Genomic DNA, 13,650 nt, shown 5'->3' on the forward strand with positions numbered 1-13,650 from the left:
GTGGGGCTTGAACTCACGAACTGTGACATCATGACCTGAGCTGAAGTCAGAGGCTCAACCGACTGAGCCACCCAGGCACCGCCGGGAGTGTGATGTTTAGAGAAAATGTTCATCACAACAGCAAAGAGGAAAAAAATCCATGTTAGAGGAGCAGATAAACATGTAAGTCACAGCAGAAACCACGTTAGTTAGGTACGTGCAGGAGAAAACAACTGGCCTTCTCAGAGAATAGATTTGCCCACAACTTTAAGATAGACCTCCTCTCATATAATACAAATCATACTTGTCTTCTTTCCTCACGACTATTATCTTCTTGAACAAAAAAATAATTTTCAAGGTGAGAAAGACAGAAACCAGAGGACTGCATTCACATCTGTGCAAAATATTTACTCCAGAAGACAAAAAAACTCAAGATCACGGTACACAGCAGTTATTTATTTAAATACTTGAAAAGTTCGATGATGGAAAAAAATAGGTTTATCATGAGAGTTTATATTCATTAGATTTACTTTACCATTTACAAAAGTGCTGCTTCTAGGTTATCCTAGCCGGATGGAGAACGGTATGACACATGCAGCTATTGTTAAGACACTAGAACAGACACAGCCACTAGAGAATGATGTACACACTTTGGGAAGAAATTCCATAGTAGGAATGGTGACTGTTTATTTAAACTAAAAACATTGATAATATACAAATCTTTTTTTCTCATTTGATTGAAAGGGCTATAAAATTCAACATACAGACAAAGGAAGCAACATAATCATATAGGCAACGCCTCTGCTAATTGCCAGGAACTCACTCCTTCCTTAAAGAAGCACTTCAACACTCAGCTATGCAATTTTCTAGACTGCACGATGGCTTCAAGGCTGACCTACCATGAGTGGCTGAAGGAGAAGTGTAAGCTGACATGACTCATCTGTTTTTAAAAATGGAGAGAAAATGGCCAATTGTGCCTCGTGTTCTTTGAAGAACCCAGAGGGATCATTCTAAGTAAAATGTGAAATAAATAAGTAATCCATGAGTAAATACAATCTCTGAGCTTAGACCTAGGAGAATGAGCCAACTGAACACTAACAATACCATGTAGAAACGTCTAGAAACATCATTTCTAGAATTCAGTGTGGGAGACCATATCTTGCCTGAATATGTACATTATTTACAAAATATTCCCTTTTGGCCTCTGAAATTTAGCCATTTTAGTTTGGCTGTTAAGCTGTTTCTTTCCAATGCTAGTCAATACTGCAGTTATAACTATCATTAAAATACTCTTATGCATGAATTACAAATATTAATAAAGTAACTCTGCATGTATAAATATCTCAATATTTCTAGCAGAATTTAAAGCATACATAAATACATAAAAGTATTTGTTTTTGGTGGGGCCAGTATTTTTTTTTTTTTTAATCATCGCTGTTTCAACAATGCTCTGTACATTGCAAAACCCAAAACTGCAAAAACAGTAGCACCAAAACTTGCTCGAAGCCAAAACGTGGAGCTCTTGAGGTCAGCTTGTGTCACGTGCCTGTAGTTAGAAAATATAATTAATGTTCAAAACATGATTAGTATGAAAATACCAATTATATGAACAGTCTACTTTTAGGGAAGTATTAGCACACTTGTCAGGCTAATTGCATACAGTAAGGCTTACCGAAATCATTTATCCCTGTAGCCACATGTACATTGTTTATATCATCATTATCTTACGATATAATGTAGACATTAATAAAGACAAATGTCTTTACAACTAGCTACTATCTGGGAGTAATAAACATCTAAAATTGTGTGTTTTCTTCACATGGGAAATGGAGAACATAGACAAATCAACCTACCGGTTTTTAATACCACCACAGTCCTTCAAAATGAGAGGTAAAACTGAGATCTCACAATTTTGAGAGTCAATTTCATGGGACTTAATATACAATCTCCTGTCCCTGGGAATTGAAAGCTATCTTGTAAGCAGTTAAGCGACAAGTGACAATACTTTTCTAAGAGCATTGCTTAAAATCAACTTTGGGAACACTGAGCCCCATAAAAGTTTACCAAAAAAATCCCAAAGGGGATGGGGAAGGTTTACCAGCTCACATTAATCTGGTTACTGCTGATTAAAGAAAGAAAATTTAAAAAAACAACAACAAACAAAAACAACCCTGATTATTAGACAGGCAGTGACAATGGTACCAACCAAAGGACATAATGAAACAAGATGGACTGAAAGGTAAATGACGTAAAAGAAGCCATATTGTGCATGACAAGAACAGGGACAGCCTGTACCACAAACTGAGTTTGTGAGCATGCTCAGTTAATAACACTGCTAAGCACCGTCAAGAGTCTCAAGTATGACAGCTTACCATAGAGAGGATAAAGCTTTAAAGCAAAGGCTGGAATATTTTATTCAAGTATCACTGAACTTGAGTTAACTGAACACAATTGAGGAGATACAGAGAATTTAGAGAATTAGGAGTTTAGAGAGGCTGTCTAGTTTAGGTTATTTTACAACTAAGTGAAACAAACAGATTTGAAGCAAAAGTCAGACATCATTAAAAGACCAAGACACTGACATATGCAAAAGAGTTAAGAGCCAAGAATATCAATTGTACAAAACTACTTTGCCTCAGCAATAGTCAAAGGGTGACAATCAGATTAGTTATCACAAAATGCAACCTGCGCATCTCTAGAAACAGTCTGTAATACAAGCCAGAGTGCTCCATGCTTATCACCATGGCAACACAACACACAGCACTCCCATTTCTTATCCTCCCCAGTTCCTAAAAAATAAAAATAAAAATCACTCCTGACATAAGTATTATTTTACAAAGCAAAGTGGTAACACAGGTTCATTCCACCTTGTGAGTTAGTTCTTCCAACAGGCAATGCTTAATTATTTATTTTAAGTTAGGGGAAGAAAATTCTTCGGTTTCAGTTTTTCCAGTTGGAAAAACTCCACCGAGGCCAACCCGCTGGTTGGGGGAAATGTTACCTGGCTTCAAGAAAAAGTGGACCATGAGATGACTCCATGAAGATGGAATCTTCTACAGAGCTGACGGCGTGCACCTGGTGAGTAATACTGCCTTCGTCGTCTGCTAACAGCATGGCACCCCACTCAGCTACCCGGGCTCTTAACCTTTTATATACACATGCACACAATTTGCAGTTCACAGCAGAGCTCACAAAAGTGGGGGACTGAAAATAACATCTCTCAATTAAACATCGCACACACAAATTGAGTCGCCACCATAATAGGATGCATCTCATGCTTTCTATATTTAAATAAATATATCCTGTAACAAATTGCCCAACTTAAAAAAAACACCTATCTATGTGTACTTTTTAAAAACACTCACGTACCAGGCAAGGAAACCTAAGGCGGTTATATACAGTATCTATATATCCCTTAGAGGCTGGTCTTGGTTGACCCAAAACACTAAGGGAAGCCCTTGAAAGCAATACCAAAAGCAGTATCTGACAGTTATGTGGTGACCGTAAGTATTCATTCAAAATGAGGCTAACAGCTATTAGTCATGAAATTTACTGAGGCTTCTAATTGCAGACTACCAACAACTGCAAACATGCATCTGTAAAAAATCAGGTCCAACATCCCAAACTCATAGACTGTAACAGACCTACAATGAGAGTTTCAAAGTGCCTAATTCCAAATCAATTAGAGATGCACAGAATTTAAAGTGAGAACACTGGCTACAAGTGCATTAGAGCTTCTGCTTCAGCTTTGGGCTCTCTGTGATTTTTTATTCATCTTTACTGATGGAGGATTAAAAAATGTTTACATTCATTTTTTAACCTGGGCAAGAGAGGGGTTAGTATTAAAGCTAGCTGCCATCACATTAAAATCAGTCACAATGATTTCTCATAAACATTTTTTCAAGTATGGAATCTGTTTTCACACAGCTCCTTTTTTTGTATTTTAAGAAAGTATTCCCTACCATTCATGACATAATATATTCTGACTTTACTGCTTGGTTTACTTTTGCATGTCAGATAGTAATTATAGTGATTATTATTTTCCCCCAACTATAGTATAGCCTCCAACAGGCAGAACAGCAGTTCATACTCCTGTATGACAAATAATATAGATACATACTCTAGATACAGCTAGTTTAAAACTTAAGGCAACTATTAACTCATAAAATATGCTTCAATGACTCCATAACGTTATAGTGGTTATTTAAGACACTTTTAGACATGAAAAGCTACTTAGACACCCATTTTACGCCTTTAGCATGTGCTTTTAACAGCTGCCCTAAGCAGGCTCTCCATCTAGGAGAAAGCATTTATACCGGATGGCACATTTGTCGTTGATTAGCTGACTGACAACACCTGACTAGAGAACAGTGTGAAGATCTGAACTGTATTCCAGAGTTATCAGCACTGGACCACATTTGTCATTTCAGGTCTCAAGCAGAAACGGAGTAACGGTTTCAGAGAGTTGCTTCCTACTTCATTTCTAAACTCAAGAAAAAATAATCCTTCCACAATTCAAAAGTGTAATCCTTTCAAACTGACTCACCTAAAATATCATCTTAGAATAAATTATAATATCTTATGGCATACTTTTTCTTTCTTTTTAAAGTTTATTATTTTTTTTACTGTCAAAATACAATATATGTTCATGATAAGATACGAGGAAAATAAAAGAAGGAAGAAAAAAATCACCTAGAGTCCCATCACTTGAAGCAACTGATTAAAATTTAGGGTACTTTCTTTTAGATTTTTTTCTGTGTGCTTCTTACATTGCTGCAAATACAATATGTATAATTTATATACTTTTACATCCTTTCTATAAGGACTTTTTCATAATTCCAGAAACATCATTTTAGACAGCTTTATTATACTCCATTCCTATGGGTGGCCACCTCCACTATGAAGTGATCAATATCCTTCCATGTAAGATTTTTCTCCATATTTAGTGGTTTCCTTAGGACAGACTTCCCAAAAATGAGTATTACAGGGTCAAAAATGAGTGTGCATTTGTGTGTATAAAGATTCTTTTTTAAAAAAATTTTTTTTTCAATGTTTATTTATTTTTGGGACAGAGAGAGACAGAGCATGAACAGGGGAGGGGCAGAGAGAGAGGGAGACACAGAATCGGAAACAGGCTCCAGGCTCTGAGCCATCAGCCCAGAGCCTGACGCGGGGCTTGAACTCACGGAGCGCGAGATTGTGACCTGGCTGAAGTCGGACGCTTAACCGACTGCGCCACCCAGGCGCCCCTAAAGATTCTTTTTAAAAATACCTACTGATGTACCAGAATCACATTTTCCTTCTCTGCGTGGAATAATTTAGTTCAGCAGTATCTCTTTTTAGAATGTAAGAAATAATTACTAAATACTAGAATATAACTTAGTTAATCATTTGAAGCTTGTCAGAGCTTCTAAGTTCTTAGGTGGAAAATTCCTGCATATTGGATGCTGGCTTTCTGCTTAGAAGTGCTGAGGGCTCATATGTCAATCAGATGACAAGTGCTACTTTTTCTTTTTCTTTTTTCTTTTTTTTAACGTAGGCTCCACACCCATTGTGGGCTTGAACTCACAGCCCTGAGATCAAGAGTCACACACTCCACTGGCTAAGCCAGCCAGGCCCTGCTACTTAATAAGGCAAAGAGGAGGAAAGGTTTCAAACGTCAGACAATAAAGACTTAAATGAAGAGGTGTTTGTGTGAACAATCACATAAGGCATATAACAGAATGACCAAAATTCCTATGTATCTTTGCACAGAATGCCTTAAAGAAGGCATACAAGATACTTTTGATTCACTCTGCAATTTACTGCGTATATAAGAACATGAGGTGAAATCTTTATTGGTTCAATGTATTTAACCAATCAAAGGGAATGTTATCAGCTGCAATATTTAGGAACAAAACAATCAAACTCTAAAGGGCTCAATGGAATTAAACCCATTCTAGCTATTCCCAAATAGGGTACTTTTAATATTGTTTTTTATAACGTGTCATGGAACTTTACATCTGGGGCATAAAAACTCTATTGCAAAGACTTAAAGTCTGCAAAAATTAGAATTTAAGAAAAGGGGGGTGCCTGGGTGGCGCAGTCGGTTGGGCGTCTGACTTCAGCCAGGTCACGATCTCGCGGTCCGGGAGTTCGAGCCCCGCGTCGGGCTCTGGGCTGATGGCTCAGAGCCTGGAGCCTGTTTCCGATTCTGTGTCTCCCTCTCTCTCTGCCCCTCCCCCGTTCATGCTCTGTCTCTCTCTGTCCCAAAAATAAATAAACGTTGAAAAAAAAAAAAAAGAATTTAAGAAAAGGGGAGAATTCAGAAAGGTCAAGGTATCAATTAACCTTGCCTGGGATTGCAGGCTATTATGAGGTGGAAGGAAAAGTTCAGTAGAACACAGTCAAGAGCAGTAGCACTAGGAGATCTACAGGAAGAGCAGTTCCAGCCAAGTACTTCTCAGCACTCCCATACAGCTTTTCAGAAATAAGTGTGGATTTCCTAGCTTCTGTTTTTCTCATCTTACCGTCTGATCCTTTCCAAACCCAACTCAGAGGTGTACAAATGCAGTAATATTAATGTACTTTTAATTTCATAATTCTATCCACTTACATATCTCAAGTATGAATTTTTAAGTTAATACTTTGAAACAGCCTATTTAACTATACTGTGTGTAACCTAGTTACTAGGGCTCAGAGATATCACATATAGCTTTTTCCTAGTTGCAAAAACATATCTCAAATTGAAAACTGTACCGAGGTCACCAAAACTATAGTTAAGTGTTCTGTTTTTAAATATTTCACTCTTGGGGCGCCTGGCTGGTTCAGTCAGCTAAGCATCCAACTTCAGCTCAGGTCACGATCTTGCGGTCCATGAGTTCGAGCCCTGCGTCGGGCTCTGTGCTGAGGGCTCAGAGCCTGGAGCCTACTTCAGATTCGGTGTCTCCCTCTCTCTCTGCCCCTCCCCCATGCTCACTCGCTCTCTCTCTCAAACATAAACATTAAAAATAAATAAATAAATACATAAATAAGTAAGTAAATAAATAAATAAAATATTTCACTTCTTAAAGTCTTCTGGGCCTCTCTGCTTTTACTCCTCTTACTGTTTTGTTTGTTTTGCCTAGTGAAGTATTTTTTACATTCATTCCTAATAATAATGCCATTACTCTTAATAACAATTTTAACAATGACAATTCTTCTAACTAGTAGGCATGAAATCTTTTAATATATTTCTCAAAATAGGTTAAGAAGTCAAAATATAGTATCCAACAAAGATGAACTACAACACAAATCATAAGAAAGCTGTTAACTGAGCATGCCTAACATACTTTAGAAAAGGACATAAGTGTGCATCAATGTCAAGAAATGCTTCACCAAGCATTAGAAGAACCAAAATTTATAGATGATCGTAGATACATGGGAAACACATAATATCTACATGTTAACTACTGACACTTAAAGATCAGAATAGGCAAACTCCACCTTGTGGCGTCCTTTAATAGTCTAACAATATGGCAAAAAAAATTTTAAATGTACAAGCAGTGGCTTCCTTAATGAGAATCTATAACATAAGCTCCTGTATAATTTTAAACATAAGACTATGTATCCTAATTAAAAGAAAAGCCTTTTAGGACCTTGATACAGGGGGACACAGAGGTTTCATATGAAGCTCAAATAGGACAGACTTTCTTGTATACAACATCTTACTGTAACATAATATCCTAAGCACTCTTACATTCCCAACAGAACCTCTCTAACATTAAGGAGCAACTTAGGTGATTATTAAAGCAATATGGGCAAATGTCATTAACAAACGGCTTAAAATAAATGCCACATATACCCAATTTTAAAAATGCATCATTACTCAAATACTCACTGTGAACTATGTACTTGGTCGCTAAAGTATAATGCTGCTACTAAACTTAAGAAGTAACATGAACAAATAATTTATGTGGCTAATTCAAATAATAAAATGGGATGAAAGAATCCTAAAACCAAAACTGTATCAAAGAAAATTGCACCAAAATAATAAATTATAAAATAAACAATTTTGATTACATTATAAGCTGGGAGAAGTGGGAGGATTACATTCAGAATTCTAGCTGGGACAGGGACTGAGAGAAGTTCAAAAAATGACTAAGTGACACAGACAGACAAATTGAACACCTAAAGGAAAGGACAAATTAAAGTTCACAGCACACTACAGTATAGTAGCATCCTCATGCAAAGTAGGAGTCTTCTGAAGTCAGAATAATAAATACGTAATAACTAAAATCCTGGGTAGTTCAAACCAACAATCCAGCTCACTCCTACATACTCATTTTAACACTTTCAGGTTAAAAAGGTCTTTAAAAATTAAAATATAATCAGAAGGTATATTTATCCCAGTACCAATATTTGAAATGAAAGCACTGCTTTCATGATTAAAATCATCTGACCACACGTTAGTCGTCTTCCAAATGTATTTAAATGCAAATAATCCCGTTATTCAGAAATTCTTCTAAAGAAAAACATAAACCTATCCAGGTCAGAAGGGTGAGACCATAGTTATCAAAGAACAAAGTTATATATCAGACACATAGTTTGTTTAACACTTTTCTCACATCTTGAAAATATATATATATATATATTCGATTACGTTAAAAAGAAAAAAAAATTCTTACTACTTTCTACTTAAAATAATGCAGTGTCAGTAAATAAGCTCAAAAAAAGGGGAGACAATATTTACTGGCCAAAGACAGCTAGGGAAAAAATGGATAATTTCAGAAATGAATCTGTGGGAAGAGCCTGAATATAAATGGTTAGGCTTAATAAAGCCTCTCATGATGAGGTTACACAGCACTTCCTTTTATGGTATGAGGGGCTAAGGTTACTGAAAACATAACCAAACTTTAAGGAAAAAATTTTAATAACATAATATTTACTTAAAGGCAGGTCCCTATCTTCATCTTTATATTTTGCCCCAGCTCGCAGAGGATTCTGTCTAAAGCAGGTATTTAAGTACTTGAATAAATCACAGGGACAGGGGCAGGTGAAGGCAGAATGTGGCCTCAAACATGGACTGTTTCTAGAAGTGACTTGTTTCAGCAAGCAACATGTTTACAAGCACACTAAGACAAGGCATTAATTTGAGACCGACACGTATGTACCAGAGTTTAATGAACATTTCATGAAACTTGTTGCTTGAAGAAAAATTTCAAAACTACTCTCTTACAGTTCTAAACCAAACACGAGATGTGGCAGATCTCTGAAACCAAAGACTTAAGGCTCAGTGTTGAGTGACACTCCTCCTGAACTACAGTGAAAAACTCTTAGATGACTTTTACCCAATTAGTCAATCCTCCTTCTGCTTTTAGAACTTTAAGACAGATCTAGCACGATGAACCAATTGTGACCAACCACCAAAGGTTGCCACGACCTGAGAGATGGGAGAGAAAGGAGGTGACCCCATCACGTGTTCAGATTCTTGGTGAAAAAGGAATAGGATGTGGTGAGGGGGGAGGGAAAGAGACATTTTCATTCCTCAGGTGTACGTTTTTCTTTTTCTTGCCTGGCCACAGCTTAAGACTGACGTTGCAAGCTGGTGGCCTGTAAGCACGCTTTGTTCTGATTAGTACTTTCCAAGATTCAAATTTAATTGCCATTATTTGACCAGCAGGAAATTTCACATAAAAACCCTGATTTCTAGGGTCTCACAGAATCAGAAGACCTGGCACACCCAGCCCGGACAACAACAAACGGCCCGGGTTGTGGCTGCCTCTTTTCGCCAGGGCCTGTCACAGTCCCCGCGGCTCTTACTTCTTTTACTTGGTCACCTTCGTTCGTTCACATTGCCTGTCCAGACCCTTAGGCACTTAAGTTTTGGGCCTCTACCCCCACCTACCTTACCTACACCCTTTTGTAAACTAGGAGAAACTTCAGTTCAGAAGCCCTAAATGTCCACTGCACTTCCATAAAATTCCAGGAACCAGGAAGGAGTTCTCTGAAAGGTACACTGGTTTTCCTCTTTATCTTTTTCATTTATTCCATTCTTGGTTACTAGTTGTCAGTGATGTATGCTGACATTACCATTAAGTTACTTCTAGTTTGTAAGTAGATAGGACAAAATGTACTGATTTCTCTTCAAAGATCATTGTACAGAGTAATTTACTATAAACAAGCTCATCCATTAATTAATATACACCCAACCTATTTCATCTGGAAACTGACTAAATCAACCCAACAATAAAATTGTCACTAAAGGTGCGGACAATGTATCAATCTGCAATTATGGACACTCAAGATCTTCCAGAATAAATAAAATAGATGGTTTGTGATTAGCAATTATTAGGAGCTAAGGCGGGTTCAACAAGAATAAGACACTAAATAGATGTCACTTCCTATTCAGGTAAAATGACTACACTGGTAGGTCAGAGGCATGTGGTGGAAGTTACATATTGACTCCAAAAAAGCCCTCCGTGAAATCTCTTGTAAGATAATAAGAGAAAATGTAGACTGGATAATAAAATATTTTTAATTTACAGAACAGTCTTTCCCCAAGAATTTTAAATCCGTGTCACTGGCAAAAGAGTTCTCCAGTGGAATACTTTTGGGCTTGCTGGCTTCGGCGCCCTCTCTCTCTCTCTCTCCAAGCTCCGGGTATTCAACATTATTTTTTATCAGTAACTTGAAAGATAAGACATATCTACCGAATTTGCAAATAACACAATGCCGAGAGAGATATATAATGGGACAAATGACAAAAATAATGTTTGAAATGACTGAGCTAGAACAAATGGATCAAAAAGAAGAATATGACATTTAATAGAGATACATACGTATCTGTGTTTAGATTCAGAGAGTCAACTAAAAATGTCAAGTACACAATTAGAGAGGAGGGGACACTGCCTTAACAGTACTTCATATTTAAAAAATCTGATTTCCATTAACCCCAAGATTAATATGCATCAACAATGGGATGGGGCTGCTAAAAAAGTTAACTCATGCAGCGGGCAGGTGCTGTCTTAACTGTGGAACAGGCCTGCCCACTGTTCTGGACTTGCCCCGTCACACCTGAGGCACTGCTCTCCATCCTCGGTGGCACCTCTTTTAAGAGGAACTCTGGAAACCTAAAGGGCTTTCAGATGAGAACAACCAGGACTGACGAGGTCACTAAACCATCTAATTTAAGAAAAGGCTGAAAGAAATGGGGATGTTCTACCTGGAGAAGAGAAAATTAGGGGAGACATGATGGCCGTCTTCAAATGTCTGAAGGATTGTTATGTTGAAGAGGGAGAATAGTCGTATGTTGTTCTAAAGGGCAGAACTAAAACTAAAGGAGAGAAAGTTATAGGGAAATCATTTTAGTTAAAAAATAAAGTTAAAAAGCAAAGGCAAAAGCAAAAGCAAAAACCCTCTCCAATGAGGAAAGCCACCAGCAGATAAGCAGTACTCTCCATGGGAAGGCTTTCAGGAAGGCATTCTAATGGGAGGTTAGGCCAGATGAATTCTGGAATCTCTTCCAACTCTACCATTTCTAACACCGGAGCTCCTGAATGTTGTTTGGTTTGAACTAGCCTTGTATTTTCTCAGTCTCCATGAGAGCATCTGTGTCATTACTTTACAAGAAGCCATTCGAAGGACAGAGGCAGAACTTTACCACCGAATTAGTGTGGCGGTCCCTTCAACAGCAGTCACCTGAGATGGCTGCATTCTTATTCCAGAGCTGCTAGTGCTCAAAATATCATCGAAACTCTTTTTAGAATGCCTTCAAGATCAGTTTCTGACTCACATAAAATACAGTCTCATTGTTTCATAGGCACATCTACTATTTTTGCTAGTGGACACAACCTATCCTACTCATTCGGTACCATCAGAGCCTAGCCTTTGTTGAGAGTCCAGTGCTAAACCAAAGAATGGACCCATTTCTAACCAAAATCTGTTTAGCTTCATCATCTGTCTTAATCAAGCCCAGCTCCTGATAACAGCTGAATGTCAATTTCAGAACACTCATTCATCTTCAGACACAAAACTTTACAGTAGATACAAAGTACACAGGCTCTTAAGTGTTCACAAAATGTCAATCTGAACAATGGAAGCATAACCAGAATAAGAATATACCTTCCAAGTTCATCACTCTAAAGGAATGTCCGTATCTTATATTTTTGTTTTTCTTTCCTTTTGAAAAAGCACATTACTTTCTAGGCATACTTCATGTTTTGGGCTCAATTATAAAGACCTCAAAAACTAGTTCTACCGATCCTTTTTTCTTTCCCATGATATTCCTTTGAATCCTTAAAGTTGGCTATTATCCTCATTTCCAGAAGCCATGCTCTTTCAAATAAACATTCCAGTACTTATACTAGAGAATTTTTTTTTTAAACCCAAGATACTGTTTTCATTACTATGGTTTTAATTAAGTTATATTAGTTGAGCGTAACATGCATAACATTTGGGAACAACGGGTCTGCTCCTTACCACAAAAATCCTAATCTAATTCTACAACTCTCAACCAAAAGATTGTAATCTCCCTATACATATTATCCTCTAATATGAAAAATACTTTAACTTCCTTCATGAAAAAGAAATTCAAAATCGTGTAAGTCCCCTAAAAACACTGTCACCACAGTAAGTATTTTAGTGGAAGTTAGTTGGGCATCAGTCGGCTTGTTGTCTTTGTAGTGAGTAGATGTATAATAAATAGTTATCAACTTTTTTTCTTTTGTATTTTAACAGAATGCCTGGTACCCAGTAAATAAAGTTAAGAACCTGTTAAGAACTGCAGTGAAGATTTTGTTCTTTACAGATTGCAGCAAGTCTGAGTTGAGGAAGTTCTGACAGATGCAAAATGTACACCTGTTGCAGGTGCACATACAGCGTAACCGGGCATGGCTGCGAAAACACACAGAAGGACAGGAGTTGAGTTCTTACTTACAAATATGGCACAAGTCAGGGTGTGCCAACTTAAAAAAAAAAAAAAGATTTAGGCATAAGCAACACTAAGGAAAAGGACAGTGTGGGGCATGCTAAAGTTGTGCAGAATTCCACGTTTACCAAAAATATAATAAACAGCAATAGCTCCCTCCTCCCTCCCTAGAGAAAATCTAAGGAAAATCAGCTAACACTTTTGGCTTTTTTTGGAGGGGGGATGGAATTATTATTACAAGAGTTTTAGTGGAATAAATATGCACAGCAATAGATGGCACCCTCATGTAAATTAATAAAAAGAAAAACCGAGTAAGCCATAGCACCCACCGAAAAGACACAGTTTGCTAGCATTTAAATAACCATTCCCTTCTCCTCCTCCTCCCTCAGCATACACACATGCCTGAAAACCAGGAAGGAGAAGAGCGACAAATACACAAAAGAGTCAAAAGACGAGTATATTCAACCCTGAGGAGATATGAACAACATCGTCTTTAATTCATCAAGCACCTTGGCTCCCAAAGGAAACCAAAGTGCTTCATAAATTTCCACTTGAACAAAATATAGGGTTGATTTCATCTGCTACTAAAACACAGCAGCTGAGTATGACAGTATGAAACTCCGGGTTCAGGTTGTAAAAATCAACAATGGGTCCGATTGATTTTAGAGATGAAATTTAGGGAGACTTTCTGGCTCCTTTCTGGTTGAGTGGAGTGATACTAGTTGGTACAGGCACATGGGGCAACCTATTTCACCTCCGTCCTAACCACCAAAGTAGGGGGTCTT

At 37.5% G+C, this 13,650-nt stretch overlaps 1 protein-coding gene across 8 annotated transcripts in view; it reads right to left on the reverse strand.

Moving 5' to 3' along the window:
- Positions 1-414: 414 nt before the first annotated feature.
- Positions 415-13,650, reverse strand: part of RHOT1 (ras homolog family member T1) — a 78,054-nt gene continuing 64,818 nt past the window's right edge. For 5 of the 8 annotated variants that reach the window (XM_040455258.1, XM_040455256.1, XM_040455257.1 and 2 more), the window contains 2 exons: positions 12,709-12,831; positions 415-1,525 (listed from right to left, as the gene is read on the reverse strand). In XM_040455258.1, the coding sequence (XP_040311192.1) occupies positions 1,408-1,525; positions 12,709-12,831 (241 nt within the window). In that variant the 3' untranslated portion in view covers positions 415-1,407. Of the gene's footprint in view, positions 1,526-11,161; positions 11,273-12,708; positions 12,832-13,650 lie in introns of all 8 variants that reach the window. The other 3 variants (XM_040455261.1, XM_040455262.1, XR_005784647.1) reach the window with 2 other exon arrangements.

Source organism: Herpailurus yagouaroundi, unplaced genomic scaffold (genome assembly GCF_014898765.1).
Source record: "Herpailurus yagouaroundi ecotype Mexico unplaced genomic scaffold, PumYag 215, whole genome shotgun sequence".
NCBI lineage: Eukaryota > Metazoa > Chordata > Mammalia > Carnivora > Felidae > Herpailurus > Herpailurus yagouaroundi.